Source organism: Ambystoma mexicanum, chromosome 8 (assembly GCF_040938575.1).
Source record: "Ambystoma mexicanum isolate Mex_15411 chromosome 8, UKY_AmexF1_1, whole genome shotgun sequence".
In the NCBI taxonomy this organism is placed as follows: Eukaryota; Metazoa; Chordata; class Amphibia; order Caudata; family Ambystomatidae; genus Ambystoma; species Ambystoma mexicanum.
In genome coordinates, this window is record NC_090929.1 from 122,871,784 (window position 1) to 122,890,243 (window position 18,460).

General features: G+C 47.1%; 1 protein-coding gene across 3 annotated transcripts in view; it reads right to left on the reverse strand.

The window, feature by feature from the left end:
- Positions 1 to 18,460, reverse strand: part of NEK6 (NIMA related kinase 6) — an 884,175-nt gene that overhangs the window by 237,040 nt on the left and 628,675 nt on the right. For all 3 annotated transcript variants that reach the window (XM_069609453.1, XM_069609452.1, XM_069609454.1), the window contains exon 8: positions 5,355 to 5,462. In XM_069609453.1, the coding sequence (XP_069465554.1) occupies positions 5,355 to 5,462 (108 nt within the window). The remainder of the gene's footprint in view (positions 1 to 5,354; positions 5,463 to 18,460) is intronic.

Here is an 18,460-nt window from a genome sequence, read left to right on the forward strand (position 1 = left end):
CGTCATGAGAATTCGCCTGAAGCCCAAAGCCAAGTGTAACTCCTGTTAGAACTCAGATCTCGTCACGTCTAAAACGCAAGTGCTGGGTGGCCGAGAGGAAATGGCGTGCTTTATGTTCATCCTCTGACAAACTGGCCTGCCGCCTGCTGCAAAGGCAATACCGTCTCTCCGTTCTCACCAAGAAGAGAGCCCATATCCAAGCCTGCATCTCTGCAGCATCTAACAACTCGGCTGAACTCTTTAAAATCTGCAAGAAACTGGCCAATCCTGCCACAGTCTCTACCTCTCCTGTCCCCTCCCAGACCCTCTGCACGGCACTGGCTTCTCACTTCATTTCAAAAACTCAGGCCATCCTGTCCTCACTCTCCTCTTATCGCCTCCCTCCCTCTACTCCCTGCTCTTCCTCTGGCCCTTCTGCAGCCACCCCCCTCCCTCCTTTTCTGCCTTTCCCCTTTTCTCTGCAGACTAGGTTTCTCGAAAAGTCTGATCTATGAAAGTCTCGTCAAAACTGGGCAAGCTCCTGGAGAAACTGACCATCTCCCATCTTAATCTCTACACCGAATCTGTTGGTTGTCTTCATGACCATCAGTCTAGCTTCAGGGCTGCCATAAGCACGGAAACTGCTCTCCTGAACATCCGTGAAGACCTGCTCTCCAACCTTGACTCCAACACCCCATGTGTCCTCATCTTGCTTGATCGCTCTTCTGCCTTTGACACTGTCAACCATACCATCCTGCTCATCCGTCTCCGTGACAACCTGGGTATCACTGGACAGGCTCTGGCATGGCTGACTTCTTTCCTCTCCAACCGACCCTTCCAGGTCCGACTTGGGTCCTTCCTCTCCGATATCTTTTTCTCTACCTGTGTTGTCCTCCAGTGGTCTAAACTCTCTCCCTGGCTGTTCAACCAATACCTGGCACTCCTTGCCCATCGCATCGCCGCTCTCTGCCCCAACTTTCAGTGCTATGCGGATGATACCCAGCTCATTTTCAGGCTACCCTCGGCCTCCTCCTCTCCTTCCCTCATCTCTGTCTGCTATCCAGGAGTGGTGTGCTGTCAATGACCTCTGCCTTAATGCCAGTAACACTGAGATTCTACTCATCGGCACACCCACTCCCTCCTTCCCTGCAGCTCTCTGGCCGGCCTCTTGGCCCTCTTCCTACTCCCACCTGCAAGTCTTAAAACCTTGGGGTCATCTTCGGCTTTACACTCTCCTTCTCACCTCACATCTCTGACGTCTCTAAGAAGTCACACTACCAGCTGCATCTCCTCAGAGATATTCTTCCTTTCCTCTCCTTCCCCCAGAAGCTCACCGTCTCCAGAGCCCTGGTTCTCTCTAGGCTGGACTATTGCAACAGTCTCTATCTTAATCTGCCTGCCTCTACTTTCCGTCCTCTGCAACTTATCCAAAACAGGACTGCGAGACTTGTCCTTGGCCTCAAGCCCAGGGATCGTATCTCTCCAGGACTGAAATCTCTGCACTGGCTCCCAGTGGCTGCAAGGATTATGTTCAAAACCCTCTGCATTGTCCACAGGCCTTCTGGGGCCGCAATACCTTCAACTCTCTCTTCCCAAATACCTTCCTTCTCGGGCTCTTTGCTCATCTGCCTCCAACTCCCTCAGGGTCAGTCGCTTCTCCAAGCAATGAGTTGGTGGCCGAGCTCTCTCTTCAGCAGGGGCCTCCCTCTGGAATAGCCTTCCTGCCTCCCTGAAACTTGAGGAGAACATCTCCGGTTCCGGAAACACCTCAAAACCTTCCTCTTTGCTTCTGCTTTCTCGGCCTCTCTCCCCTGCTGAAATTCCTGGCTGAAACTGCACTGGTTACCTGGCTTCCCTTTCTGATCTTGGGGCCAGGCCCCACCTTTTGCACACCTGCCCTACCTCCCTGGCAACCCCCTCACCTAGGGACTGTTTTCTGTATCCCAACAGTCCCCCTACCAGCACTTATATCTGCACTTACCCTGCACTTGCCACCATTTGGCCATTTTTATCTATCTTATTTATTCTTCTATCCCATGTACTGCACTTTCCCCTCTCCCTTCCCCCAGGCACTTTCTCCCTACCCATGCACTTGCGCGATCTGAGGGACACCTGGCCTAGTAGGATCGTTGTCTGTCTTCCCACTGTTTCCCCTCCCTTGCCTCGATACGCCTTGAAACACTTGTGTATAGGCGTGGTATAAATGCCATACCATATTATTACCACCAGGCGGTCTGCGGATCATGCATAGGGTGCAACCAGTAGAGGCACAACTAAAGATTGATTACAACCAGGTCGTCTGCGGATCATGCATAAGGTGCAACCAGTAGAGGCACAACTAAAGATGATTACAACCAGGAGGTCTGCAGATCATGCATAAGGTGCAACCAGTAGAGGCACAACTAAAGATGATTACAGCCAGGAGGTCTGCAGATCATGCATAAGGTGCAACCAGTAGAGACACAACTAAAGATTGATTACAACCAGGTCGTCTGCGGATCATGCATAAGGTGCAACCAGTAGAGGCACAACTAAAGATTGATCACAACCAGGAGGTCTGCAGATCATGCATAAGGTGCAACCAGTAGAGACACAACTAAAGATTGATCACAACCAGGCGGTATGGGGTTTTCCTATTTTTTTGTGCATCATGAACAAATCGGTTTAAAACAATTGCTGTCTAACTTTCAGGTGGTTCTCCAAGGAGAAGGATGTACATGAAATAAATGGGTCCAAGGATGTACCCACGATTTATATTCGCCTTTCCTCACTTTGGAAGCAGCACGCTCTCAGTGTAGCCAGAAGTTCCCTGCAGGGTGTGTGCGTGCACGGTATAAATGGGCACCAAGGGCAAGGCTCCCCTTAAACTAAGGGCGATCATCTGACTTAATGGGAGTTTCTCTGTTTTTATGCGCCCACGCGATCCTGCCACATAGCGCTTCCAGGCTCTCCTCATTGCTCAACACATGGTACCATTACCCAACTAAATGGTACTCCTTGTCTCTGATGGGTGAGGACTAAAGGTAGAAAGGGCTCTGGCAAATTCCAGCACATGCATAATGCATAAAGGTTCTGGGGGTATGTGTGTATATATACACATATTTCACACCCTTAACTGGCCTCCCAGTCGCTTGCATGGTCATTAGTGCCCGTTAGATAAACTATATCAGGTTTGTTATAAACTTGTTATGATGCCATTACCATATATGGGCATTCACATTCTGACAACCCTGATAAACATGTATTGGTGGTGGTACAAATTGCACATGTAAACATGCTTTTGTCTCATGCTCCACTTGAACGTGCATTTTGCTGTGGTTGCCACACTTTTAACAGATCACAACAAACATGCTTTGTAGTCTCCCATGGGGTGCACAGTGATGTATGTATGTGTGAACACCTGCCCTGGTGCCAGATACTCATATGCAGCAGGGGGGCCTCTATACTCATCTGCTGCGCGGGGGGAGGTAGTCCATTTTATATGGAAATAAATCATTTTGGATAAAACTTACTTTGAATGCTGGAAGTCCTTCGATTCAATTTCACTTAAAAAACCATATACACGCACATAACTTCATCCATACATATAAACATACGCACATGTTTACTTTTCTGCCGATCTAAGGTAATCTGCATGCAAAGTAAGTAAAAATAAAACCTACTGATGCAGACAAAGCACTGCCCACTTCTTGCAACCAACTACTTCATTCTCACCCATTAGTTCATAAAAATATGCTGACAAACCGACCCTACATGTTCCATGAGAACCCGACCTTGCTGTCACATGTCAATTTGAATTTCTGTACAGTTTATGAATGCCCACCTTCAGGTATCAGAATGTAATATGATGCGAGCCAAAGGGCTAAAAGAAGGTTGATTCTTTGAAACCTGGCCTGGGACACCTGGAGGTCTCACCTCAATGGGTTATATCACTTTCACAACCTAGGCACTACAGAAGAGAACGTGCGATGAAGCCACATGCGTGTAGTCATTGTTGACACAGGCATGCAGGTGTAGTTCTGCAAATTTTCCTGGCCTGGGGCACCTGGAGATCTCGACCCAATGGGTTATATCACTTTCACAACATAGGCACTCAAGAAGAGAATGTCTGATGAAGCCACATGCTTGTAGTCATTTTTGACACAGGCATGCAGGCGTAGTTATGCAAATGTTGCCCGACATTCACACTTTCCCTAAATTGCTTAACTCATTTTTGCAGCTCAAACAAGCAAATATGCAACATCAGCCAACAGGAACAGGTCTGTACACAGATGAGTACTGCATAGACATACAAGTCTTTCTCAAGGCTAAATGTATTCCTGGCTGCCCATGGTTGATGGGTGGGTTTGGTTGCTCGTTGTTCTCCTCAGCTGGTCTCTGTATAGTGAGAGACCAGCCGAGGAGACCAGAGGCCGCAAGGCACAGCAAAGCCCACCGGGGCACCACTCCTAGGATTGCCAAGCCCTAAATACCTGTGGCCACCTTTAATTACCCAACAAAGCCAAGGAATCCAGCTCTGCCAATGCCAACTGGACGGTGGTCCCATCGAGAACCAACTCCACCCCTTAACCATGGGCAGCCAAGAATAACTTTAGTCTTGAGAAAGACCTGTATGGGTTGAAACACGTGTCAGCTGACACAGCTAAACCACCAATTAAACCCTCTTACACAAAAACTTGAAAAGCGTTGTTTACATTCACCAGCACAAGAATTGTGGTCCAACCTTTATTCAACCTTTACTTATGCTCCCCCTCCGATCGCTCCTCCATCTTTACTCTGAGCTTCTTGTGAAGGCCACAGTAGTGACCTATTAAGTACACGCTTAAGATTTATCAATCAGATCGTAAGCTTCCTTCTGGCCTTTCAGAGCCATGGTGAAATCTTGGCTCTCTGCCTAACAAAACGTTACCTGCCTACTCACAGACTAATCTACTCATTACCGTACAATTTAGCTTATAATTGAACTGGACCACCCTGTAACCCTGTCCTATATTATCTATTACCTGCATCCTGTCTCCTACTGTATTCTTCCATGTACCACTGAATGTATGTACCTTTGTCGCGCAACATTATGTAACTATGTTGTCCACAAGATTAATGCGCCCAGCTACCTGAGGGTTTGGCTGCACTTTACAAATAAACAAACTAAACTAAGAAAAAAAGCAGCATTTAAAAGGGGCAGATTTTTTAGCTAGCACAGATCAAGGAAGTACTTTAAGTGCAAATGAGAATACAAGCCTTTCAGGTGAACGCAGCCCAGCCTAAGAATTAACCTCCATTCCAATTCTGCTGCAACATAAAGCCGGGGTCCTGACGATTGCGGACACTTCTCGCGAGAGGACAGTGAAAGGTGTGAACCCGTGATTTTCTCTTACCCAATGAATGCGCAGCAGTGGTCTTGGAGCTGAAGAATCGGCCCAATCCAAGGTCTCCGAGCTTCACCACCCCGGTGGCCGTGATGAACACGTTCGCTGGCTTTATGTCTGCAAAAAGAGAGCACACAGGGCAGTCAGTGCCTACCCATGCCAGGCGCCCACCTCAGAGTCCAGAACGACGACCAGGCATTTCTAAAATGAATACAGCCAGAGTACACGTGAAATACATGCCGCATTCATCAACATACACAGTGGAGTAACTTTGCTGAAAATGCTGGGGGGGGGGGGGCGGAGGGGAGCAGAAATGAAAGGAGTGGGACAACATGGTGAGCCACAAAAGTTGGGGGGACAAACACTTGGTCCCCCCTAAAATTACACCCTTGCACGTACATTGCAGGGGGCCCTTACAGGTGAGGATTTGTATACATTTAGTACAAATCAAACCCCCCCCACACCTCACTCTCACACAAACACAACCCATTAAAGGCAAGACAATGTTGATACTCCTTCCACGTGATATAAAACAAGCTGGTTGAGTGGGGTACAAACCATAATGCACCTCCATTTTCTTTCTTCTAAACACCTTGTGCTCCTTCACGTTTCCGCTCTTTTTCCCTTTTAGCCCACATACTCTGGAACGCCCTCCCCCCAAATATCCGTGCTCACCCCCTCCTCATCCCTTACATATTTTTTGATCTCGTCTTAAGGTACTACATCGCGCGCCTTGAAACACTTGTGTATAGGCGCATTATAAATATATCATATCTACTTTTCTTCTCTTCTTGAACTACTTCTAATCACATGACCATCTAATTGAACCATTATTTGATACTATAGAGCACCTTGGTCAAGGAGCTCTATAAATGTCATGAACGTACAAATGAAATGTCTGAGTAATGTATTGTAATTGTCATTTGTATAGCACGTTTCACCATTGGTATGGTCCCAACGTGCTCTGTAGGTTGAACGCTCTCGGGGGACAGAAGTCCAGGTATGGGGAAAGTCATTGTCAGGAAGTTTCGGAAAGCATGTGTGCATTTTAGCCAATAGGAAGTTAGGTAGCGGTGGAGAGTGCATGAGAGCAGGAGAAAGGAGACGATAGTTGTGTGCAGCTAGACCGGATCTTTTTTTTATTTTGTTTTGTTTTTTACTAATATCAATTTTAATGTATCTTTCTTCACCAAATAAACACATCTTTATCGTGGGGTCCAACTGCCTTCTTACAGCAGAGGTGCTCTGCTGTGTGTCTTAGAGTGGCAAATGTAGTGTAAGGGTGCAGAGAGGTATTGCAGCAGTGTTGTGCGATATGTCTTATAGTAGTGCAAGTAGAGAAAGGGTGCAGAGAGGAATTTGCAGAGCATGTGAGAGCAGGGAAAGCACTGTGTGCAGCTGAACCAAATATTATCACGTGGGATAGCTGCATTCTCATGACAGAGATGTTGTGCAATGTGTCTTAGAGTGGTGCCTATACATCTACCATGCAATACATTGCTTTTGCTCGGAGATACATCTAGAATTCAATATATTGGGTACCCTCAAAATTCATCCAAGTGCAATACATTGGTTACTTTAAAATTAGACTAGATGCGGTGCACTGGCAGTCTGCAAATGCATCTAAGTGCAATAAGTTGGTTACCCAAACAATTAAAGTGCAGTACATAGGGTACCCTCAAATTCCATCAAATCGGCCACTCCAAATTCTTCTAGATGCAAAGTATTGGCTACCCTAATAATTAATCTAGGTTAATCTAAGTGCAATATGTTGGTTACCCTGAAAATTAAACTGAGTGCTGTACATTGGCTACCCCCAAAATGTGTAGTTGCAATTCATTGGTTACTCTCAAAATTCATCTAGATGCAATCCATTGGCTACCCTAAGAGTTAGTCTAAGTACAATATATTGGCTGGCCTTGCCTTTGACCATCTCCCCTAAGTATGGGGTGCGATACGTACCCATCCGTTATTCCTGGATTCTTAGTTTTGCATATGCTGAGTGGATTCTCTCCAGTTTCTATTGGGTGTTAGTCAGGTTAGTTTTGGCACGAGCGGACCCAGCTGGACCTGCCGCCTCCTGGGATTGAATAGCTAGCTCAGAGGAGGACAGGGTTGCTCCTTTTCTTCTTTTTACCTTGTACCTGCTCCACTGGCTCAAGGTCAAAGAAGTTCATTGTTCTCATTTGATCTGCATTTAGTTGATGCTGTTGCGATAGTGCTTGAACTCAAGACCCAGCTTTTGTCCATCAATGGGAGGGAGGCTGCCTTTAACTGGTTGGTTACCCGCAACTAACACATTACAACCTGGAGGCAAGCTAAGGTCTTGGAATGGAAGTCCCCCATCTTTCAAGCAGCTGCGATCAGGGGGTGGGTGGGGGAGCACAATAGTCTAGCTCTCAAGGTAGAGCAAACAGCTCAATTCCCATCCCAGGAAACCAGCAGCGCATCAATACTTTGCAAGAACTTTAATGATGCCTCCCCTGTGCCACACTGTCTAATGAAAATACCAGATGAAGGCACCTAGAGGCTTATGGAACACCAACCCGTGAGCTAGAATTCTCTCAAAAGCGTGCCAGCTTCATGACTACAAACAGAACCGTTTTAGGGGTACACAGCACCCTTTATTTGCTAAAATGTGGCAACGGAACAGTTCTCACCGACCTGCAGACTGCATGGTTTCTCCTTCACTGATGTCACTTCCTCTTTAGGGCCGTGAAAGCATCTCTCGAAATAGAGGACAGCGATAGCGCCAAAAAGGCCTTGAAAGTAAGATGACATGTTTTGCTGGACAATGAGTGGGAGGTTTTTACTGCTTACATTAACCAAAGTTTTTAGAAATGGATTTCTTGTCATGTTTCTCTGAAAAAAACATTGTTCTTTCTTCACAATAAGGGCCTATTGAAAACCTTCAAAGCATTCCAAGGGTTGGATCCATCAACGGCTTAAAGATTGATTGGTCCAGTGTGTCCAGAACGCCGACTCTCCTGGCAGATCATGCAAGCCGCTGATAATGCACCTAAAGATTATTGCAATATTCATTAAATCATACCTAAAAGTCTCAACAATCCAATACTGCAATCCATGCATTCAGCGAATAGATTCTGCAGGATATTACCGGATACATTGGTGATGCCAAAGGTGTTGAAGCTGTTGGACAGATCTTTGGCTGTGTGCTACCATTTAATGATGGATGCTGGTACAACCCAGGATCACCTGGTATTTTCAGAAGTGGACAGTGGAGCAGCAACCGCCATCAAGTTCCAAGTTGAACGAATGAAACGACTTGCATAGTGCAACACCTTGAAGGGAATAAAACCTGTGCAATCATTAAATTGTACAACCTGTTTATGAGCACTCCTAATTTGTACATGAGGTGTTCAAGTGGGGAAGCCAGTGATGGACCAGTCGTAAAGATTTCAAAGCAAGGAACTAGATGGTCTAGCCAAACCTCCCTGACCTGGTATGTACTAAAATGGTCCTGGGCAGATTAGACAAAATCTGCACAACTCTCGAATTCTTCTCAACCTAATCTTGACCACACAATAATAGCATCTTCAATGGCACTGTAGGTACCTCCGCAGGAGTCCTGGCCATCTCTCCAAGCCCCACACTGTTTCCTGTCATTTACAAGGTGAGCAGATATATATATGAGAGAAAGAAAGAGAGAGCGCAAGAGATAGAGAAAGAGAGCAAAAGAGAGCAAAAGAGAGCAAGAGAGAGCAAGAGAGAGCAAGAGAGAGCAAGAGAGAGCAAGAGAGAGAGAAAGCGATAAAGAGAGAAAGCGAGAAAGAGAGAAAGCGAGAGATTCAATATTGTCAGCTTTACTCTTTCAGTTTTACCCAGAGTTGTGGCTCAGTCAGTAGGTTAAAGTGGATGACAAGTGCCCAATGCATGACAAATGGTTCACCAACCCACATAGGTGTTTCGGAGTTTAAATAAAGATCCTACCTCAGCTTACTCCAAGTACCACAGCACAGTTTACATTGTGATGGGAGATTGCCAAGTTGATCAAATACTGAGAATGGTAACACCTTATTGGCGATACTCATAACAATGCATCATATCTCCTACTTCATCACACACAGGCAGACCATGTACCTAGATATTGTATGTTGGGGTCTTAGACTATCAACTTAGGTTGCCCAGCACTACTGGCAGTGTCGCATGCTGGTGAAGTTACGGAGAAATACCCCTTGCTCCGTGAAAAATGAACCAACAACGGGAGGAAAAACCTCCTTCACTTGTTGCTGCAGCGTTGCAACAAGTGAAGGAGGTTTTTCCTCCTGTTGTTGGTACATGTACCTAGATAGGCTCCTTCAAGGCAGTCCCTTATCCTTCACTTGATCAAGGCCCAGAAGGTACAGAGGCAGCATTTAGATTTCCTGCAATATACCCAAAACATATGGTTGAGGTTTCCACCTTCTGGGATGGTGACGAGGTAGAAGATAGTCTCCGGACGGAGGGTTGCCATATGTAACCAAGGCATTACTCATATCCACCCCTCTGTTGACACAGCCCTACTGATGTCACAAACGATCAAGGTCAATACTATTCTGCACCACTTCTACTTATGTCAAAGTTCACAGTGCAGGAAAACCTTAAGAGATTATTACTAACTGAAACACTGAAGACCATGCCACAGACACAAGGAAGACCAAGCAGCCCACAATGTTCCTCGACAGACAACTATGGGACTCCCAGTGACTCTGCCAAAGAAGCTGCCACCCTCCTTGTGGATGGACCATAAACACTACAGAGGAAGAGAAACAACAGTCACCCCTTAGGCCTTCCCAATGACCCATCAATCAGCAAACACAAAGTGAGAACCAAAGGTTTGGAACCCCTGCAACTTTACCAAAGGCCACAAACTTGCACTTTCCAAAAGACTTGGTTTTGAAGGGTCTACAGAACACTGGTTGCTTCACGCAATGGCAGTGAAGAGCTCTTCCTTCACAAGACCCCTGCAAGGTAAAAAACAGGAAGTACTATTCCCTGATCTAAATGTAGCCAAGAACAGTTTAGAATGACAACCATATCTGGGCAAAGAGCTATCTAAAATAAGGAGCCCCCAAAAGCACAAATCACTCATAATCTGTGTATCGGATTAACAGCCCCAAGAAACAACATTTCTAATCAAGTACAAATAGGGTTTGTGTGGGCACTGTATGGCTCTCAGATCCAAGGAAAGTGTCTGAGGAAGGAAGGGTGTGTGGGGTATTGCAGGGATTAATAGTTAAATAATGTGGGTACCAATGGTTCCATGCTGTAATGGCAGCCTGCCTCATCTGCAATTATGTAGAAGCTCCAACTGACCACTGCTGAATGATCGTCTATCTATCCAGACCTGCAAGGTAATCTAGTGGACAATCCATCGTCTCTGAAGATGGAGAAGACAAAGGGTGAGGAGAGGTGCAGAGTCCCATGATTACAGCACATCTGGTTGATGGTCTTCAGAAAAGCTGAACCACTACTGTGGCCTTGTCTGGAATAGCAACCTTTTCCATTCACCAACTACCTCCAGACTAACCCTTTCAGCAATGATATTCCTTCCAGTACCTTCCCTTCCTGTCACTCTCTGGCCACCCACTCTGGGCCCTCTTCCTGCTCCCACCTGTGAGGCTAGGAACCTCTGGGTCATCTTCGACTCCACACTCTCCTTCTCTCCTCACATCTCCGATGTCTCTAAGAAGTCAAACTACGAGCTGCACCTCCTCGGAGGTATTCTTCCTTTCCTCACTTTCACCTAGAAGCTCACCGTCTCCAGTGCTCTGTTTCTCTCTAGGCTGGACTACTGCAACAGCCTCTTTCTAAATCTACCTGCCTCTACTCTCAGTCCTCTACAACTCATCCAGAACAGGACTGCAAGACGTGTCCTTTGCCTCAAGCCCAGGGCTCGTATCTCTCCAGCGGCTACCAATGGTGGCAAATATCAAGTTCAAGACCCTCTGCATTGTCCACCGGGCTTTCTGAGGCCTGGGACTGCAATACTACCAACTCTCTACGGAAATATCTTCCTACTCAAGCTCTTCACTCCTCCATCTCCAACTCCTTGAGTGTCAGTCGCATATCCAAGCAATGAGTTGGGGCAGATCTTTTTCTTCGGCTGGGGCCTCCCTCTGAAACAGCCTCCCTGCCTCCCTGAAACTTGAGCAGAACCATCTCTGGTTCCAGAAGCACCTCAAGACCTTCCTCTTTGCTTCTGCCTTCTCTCTTCCTCTCCCGTGCTGATCTGCTGTCTGATACACGCACTGGTAACCTGGCTACCCTCTGAATTCGGACCCAGGTCCCTTGCCCTTCCACCTGCATACCCACACTGCCTCCTGGCTTCCCATGCACTTGGTGTCTGTATCTGTAACCCTACAGTCCCCTTTCCTGCACTTAGTAGACACCTTTTGTCTGCACTTCTAACACCTGCACTTGCCACCTGTTGGCTGCACCATTTGTCGTGTTGATTCCTTGTACTGCACTTGTCCATCCTCCAACCCACCCTCCCCTGGCGCTTCTCAGCTCCCCTGCACTTCTGCAATCGCAATGCCACTAGGCCTAGCAAGATCATCGTTTTTTGCCCTCCCTCGGTTTCCCCTCCCTTGCCTTGTTACGCCTTGAGAAGGTTGTGTACAGGTGCGTTATAAATGCCATATCACATCATTCTTCCGAGTGCACTGGAAAACGATAACAGATTCCCGCATCCAATCAGAGAAACCGGTTCACTGCTAACCTACTGAACTGCAATACAAGATCTCATCACAAAGGGGGTACCAAGATTACCACTTTTCTCTGCCTTTTTCTACACCAGAAATTGTGGAATTAGAGCGAAATGCATACAAGGGTGGAAATGCATACAACTGGCCCTCTTGCCAAGGAAACAACACTACAACCGTCCAAGAGTGGGATCGTGGGAGCGGGGTGCAGGGCAGTGGGAGACATACCTTAATAATGCTGTAGATAAGAAGGGAAGTGATGCTTTAATCCCAAAGAGCCCGTTGGAGGATTCCATGTTGCCGCCTGTCAATTGACAAAGGATTTAGAACCAATGGACCATTGGAGCTGGAGAAGGCCAACAACGCTTTCTGGATGGCCTGGCACTCCCTCCAGTTTGAATACTTGCCACACTGATGGCAAACCCATTTGCCCAGGGCCATGTGATCGAGATGAGTGCCAGAGAAAGATGGTGCCTCACTGCTGGCATGCGTCAGGATTACACGAGAGACTGCAGGTCCGAGGCTTGTCCCTCTCTGAATGCCTGAAGCGTACTTACCACTGGAGCTGGCTCTTGATCACCTCTAAATGCAACCCGGGGATTGGTCTTACGTTGCTAAATAAATTGCCCGATGAGCAGGAAAATGCTTCACCAGAGGATTCAAATGAGAAAAGACTTGAGCAGAGATGGAAGTTGCTGTATCTCCTTGAATAATATCGTCTAACAATAATAATACAAACGTAGTTATTCATATCACTTTTTTCCAAAGCACTTTACATAGAACACATTTACATACATTACTACCCAACTGAAACTGGTACTCATTTTATCAACCTCAGTAGGATAAAAGGATTGTCGATTTTGCAGGGATTTGTACCTGCAACCTGCAGATCAAAAACAGATCACTGCAACGAGTGCTCGACCCGCTGAGCTACCTTACCGGCACAACTGCCAGGCCTATGCCTCCTGCAGGTGCAAGATTCTGAAGCTAGTAACTCCACTTCGGAGTGCTTGCTTCCAGAAGGAATGCCACTCCCATGTCAGTCCAGAAATAAGCGCAAAGACCTTGACAAGGATAAGGATGGGAAATTGACAGACTGGGAGACCAGATGGTGCAGAAGAGCACAAACATCTTCTCCATCCACTGATGGACGACATGATGCAAACATCTTCTCCATCCACTGATGGAGGACATGATGCAAACATCTTCTCCACCCACTGATGGAGGACATGATGCAAACATCTTCTCCAACCACTGATGGAGGACATGATGCAAACATCTTCTCCATACAGAGGACATGATGCAAACATCTTCTCCAACCACTGATGGAGGACATGATGCAAACATCTTCTCGATCCACTGATGGAGGACATGATGCAAACATCTTCTCCATACAGACGACACGATGCAAACATCTTCTCCATCCACTGATGGACGACACGATGCAAACATCTTCTCCATCCACTGATGGAGGACATGATGCAAACATCTTCTCCATACACTGATGGAGGACATGATGCAAACATCTTCTCCATACAGAGGACATGATGCAAACATCTTCTCCATACAAAGGACATGATGCAAACATCTTCTCCATCCACTGATGGAGGACATGATGCAAACATCTTCTCCATACAGAGGACATGATGCAAACATCTTCTCCATACAGAGGACATGATGCAAACATCTTCTCCATCCACTGATGGAGGACATGATGCAAACATCTTCTCCATACAGAGGACATGATCCAAACATCTTCTCCATCCAGTGATGGATGACATGATGCATGTAATAGCCAGTCACTGATATATGGATGTACGCTACCATCTTGGTAAAGAAGACTTGTGGAGAAGTAGAGGCTTGCATTGAAAAGGTTGCTGAACTGCATCCTTAAGATACAGGGATGACAATTTCACTAGTTGCTCAAATTTGGTCCATTTTGAAGTGCATCTGGGGAGGCATCGGTAGCGATGCACTGAACCCAGTACCCTTGGTTTTTTGTGGAGCTGGAATTCTATCAAATAGAATATGCTCCTATGTTGTCAGGCCGTAACTGTAGAAAGGGCCCACTTTAGAATCAGATCAGAAATCCTCTAACAATCTCGCTGACGCTTGATCTCAGCCTTTCATTTGGGAATGGTCCTCCTGAGAGAAGAGGAGCATGCGTCCTGTACACCTCCTTTATTATGTGGTAAACCCACCAATAAGAAACCATCTAGCCAACCTCCAATGGGCATTCAATTCAGGCCTGTGCCCCAGGGATAGTCAGGACTAGGCCTGGGCAAACGAGTCGGGGAAAACTCAAACCACCGGAATCTCGGGTGTGTCCAAGTCCTGCAAACCTTTTCAGAGTCTCATCTAGAAAGGCTTGAGGTCCAGTGAGGAGTCAACAGTTCGAAGCCTACTAAGGCGGGCAGACTGCTGCAATCCGATAGGGTCCTATACCATGCCAGGCGGTGAGGCATGATCAGCGCTTGTTTCTTGCGGTAGAAATAGACAAAACTTTTGTACAATTGAGAGGTAAGGGGGATTCAAGTGGTGCAGTGGGGTCAGAGAGCATAAATGTGCTTTGCTTTTGGGAGTGAGAAGGGCTGGTTCACCCGCAACAATTCCATTTGTGGGTCTACGCCCAGGATACGGACAGGATTATTCAGCACTGTTGAAGCGTAGAACCCACTGGATAATGGCAAGGTCTAGTACCTCCTCACGACTAAGTTGGACGCATCTCTAGGGCTTCACATTGGTTCACTGGGTCGCAACAAAATTGGATATCCCTTTTGAGTGAGGGATTTAGGCAGCCCTTACACTGCATTAGAGCATTTTTCATGTTTCTTGGAGAATGCTGCGTCGTTCCAGCCCAACTTGACATTTCACACTTTTTTTTAGAGTCCCATTCCTGACCTGCATTGCTGGGGCAACTGGCAGCCCTCTCGACGATGGCTCCATTAGAATTCTAGTGTGTGTGTGATGGCAGGCTGAGCAGTAATTTGTGGCTCCATCAGGTGCCAAGCAGAAGGTGGTTTCCAGTGCTTTCTCGGATGTGTGCATTGCGGTCTTCTACCTTTCAGAGCACCCGGCCTAGGATGGAGGTTACTTTTAGAAAGTGAGATTTCCTTGCGGACTGCAATGTAATTGATTCAGACAGCAAGTTCCGTTAAGCATTCCATGCACAGGCAATGACGATGGAGGAAAGCCTGGATCATGGCGGTATGCCAAAGTGTTGGATATCCTGATGGGGACTTTCGTGCATGTGCACTTTGCATGTGATCTTCACGGAAGGATGGGGCTGGTCTATGGCGGCCACTCTGCTGTACATTTATGACACCACACCGTCTCCCGTCATGCATCTCTGTTCAACATCTTGCTGCCTTTGGCCATCCTGATCTACCACCAACTTGGCAGCCTCTGCCATTTCTTCTCAGACCTGGACTTACTACTTGAGAAACTCATCCAACTGATTCCGCTGGCATTATAATGGTTAACTACAACCTAACCAAGGTGCTAATGGGTAAGCACAACCTAACCAAGGTGCTTAACTACAAATGGCTCCAATCTCACAGGCTCTTCTCGGCTCAGCCTACACAACCTCCGTGCCCAACCTAAAGGCAGCTTGCTAGTCATTCTGATCCTCCTTTGCACTCCGTTAAGGCTTTCACTTCAGTCTTTATGCCCCATCCACTCTCACTCACCCCTTCCTCATCTATCACCAAAACAAGTCATGGCCGCCAATCTTGACCAAATCAAGGCCTTCCTCCAAGTGCTTTCCTCTAGTCCTCCCCTCCATCCCTTGCTGCTTGCTCTCTTCTAATGAACTTGCCTTGACGGACTTCTGTGTGGCGATATTTGCCCCTTTGATCTTCACTATCCAACCCGCACCTTCACCTCCTCCCACTCCAAGCTATGGATCGCTCTAGCCCTCCATAGCTGGGGAGACCTATGCGCCACCACACCGGTGCCACTGGCAATGAGCTTGCCTGTCTGCTCATTTTACGGCATACAAACTGCTCCTCAACACTCCCACGTGTCCCCCTGCTACCTCAGTGCCACCTAACGCTTCGTCTCACTACTGCCCCTGTAAATCGAATGCTTGCTAGCCCACGGCCATCAAAACAATCCGATCTACAGGGCCACTAAAGACCCTGCCCATGCTCCATGTGCCAGCTCGTGAAGGGGCATCCAGTACTGCCCACGTGCAACTCAATGGAGCCACTTTCTCTACCCAGATGAGCATTAATTGTACATAATGTAAACTGCACCGATGCAAATAGCGGTGGCACGCGCAAGTGTACATAATGCAGGCATAGTCCCTGGTTTCTCCTTTCTAGGTCGATTTACGTCACCACCGCGCCGCCAAACCCTACTTGCGCCCACCTGTGCAATCATGGTATCTATCTAGAGGTACCCAGCCTCTGCTCGCTGTCCTGCTACCATATGCACAGCATTTCTGGGAGGAAGTGCTGGCCACCCTATCAAACAAACGAAGGAGGTATTTGGGGTACAATAGGGGTGATGGTCTGAAAGACCCTGGACAGAAAGGGTCTTATGCCGCGCCCTGTTGCCACCTGCGTGGCTAGTGATAAGTCACTCCGCCACCTCCATGCGCGAGGTCCGTAATCGGTGCATCAGTTTCTCTGCTCCACAGTTAGAGGTGGGAGTATGGTGGTGTCCATGTCACCCCAAGGGAATCTACAACCCTTTCACTCAAAGACAAAATTGTTTTTTTTGTTATTGATTTTTGTTCAGATCCAAAGAATAGCATAATTGGTAACAGACACACTAATAAGAAATACATGAGGATGGAGTATAGCTCAGGGGCGACGTGCTCGTCTTGGTAGCAACAAGATACCAAACAGCACAGGTTCGATCCCCAGTCCCCTTAGAAACCTCTGGGTATTAAGCGCGTTATAAATAACCTAATAACCTACCATATCAGTAGTCTAAATTCTAATGTCACCGAGCAAGTAGAGTCTGACGTGTCTCTTTAGAAGGCAAGCAAATCAAACTTTAAATAAGGCGGCTTGAGGGATATATACAGCTCGGACCGTGTTCTACTTCAGGCGGAAGTGCCAGTGTGTGCAACGCGTCCACGGCGCCATTACAAGGGTAATAGGCAATCGGCAATGCAAGAAAGTTCCATGCACGTGGAAGGGCGGCCCGCGCGCCAAACGCCATCATAATCACGTGCATGTTGCCACGCTTTCGCCCCCTATTATCTTTTGAATAGTCTGAAGGGGAATTGACTGTACTTAACCGACACAAGTTGCGATGCATGCCCGGCTGTCGGCGTCTCCCATTAATATTGACAGCCATAATGTCGCCACTGAACGCATCGTAACGCTGCAATCTGTATTCGCAAAGCAATCTCGACTGCCAGTGTTCCAAATGCAATTATACATTACAGTCAAATCCAATACTTGTTAGAAAAAGCCCTCCAACAGGAGAGGTTTAAGTATGTCCTTCTAGCATTGTTTTTTTTAATTATTATTATCATCATTTTTTATTTTTTTTTAACTCGAGCTTGACCATTGGAAATGTTTAAGCAAAAAGCGCCCCCGCGCAACTAAACTGTTGAAGTGGAGATCATGGCCTCCCAGAAGGCAAAATGAGCCACGTGTGTGCATGTCTTTTCCGTAATTCACAGAGTTGTGAATATTAAGGCCGCGTTAGGGGCAGGCACAGCCTGGCCATCAAGCCTGCAGCGCAGCGGCCTACGCGCGAGACGTGGCCACAGTCTGCTCCGGCACTTTGGGGTCGAGTCGACCAATTACAAGCACTTATACTGGCACGTTTATACGGGGATTCGCGGTCAAGGAAGGGAAGAGGTGGGTTTGGGATAAGAAAAAGGGTCCAGAGGTATTGGGGGAGAGGGGGGGGAATACGCCCCTATAACACTACAACAAAACCGGGTCAAATTCAGGTCGACTAAAAGCGCACGACCAAACTGCAGACTTTCACAACGGGTAGAGCCGCTTCTCACGGGGTATCCATTTGGGCTCAGCCAGTGGTTGCAGAGACTTGAAATTTGGAGGCAAACAAGAAAGTCCACCGGAGACAAAAGATGACCATGTTCACAAACTAGAATCGGGCTGTACATTAAGATGAGGGGGAGTGGGGGGCCCTGCTACCTGTGGCTGCCCAGACGGGTTGTGCTGCAACTCCCATGATCCCTCGCCATTGACCAGGTTTTCTAGGGCTTATCGGAATGTAGTTAATGCATCTGAGAGAGGCCACTGAAGCCCACCTTTAAAGATTGTTTTAAAGGAAAAGGGTCCTTAAATTAACATGTAAAAGGGGGTGGGGGACAATTGTGAATAAGAATTCCACAACTAACGTGGCTAAAAATAAAAAGTGTACAGCAATTAGTAGCGAGGTGGTCACAAAATACATCCCGGATTTGTTCATTAAGTTACC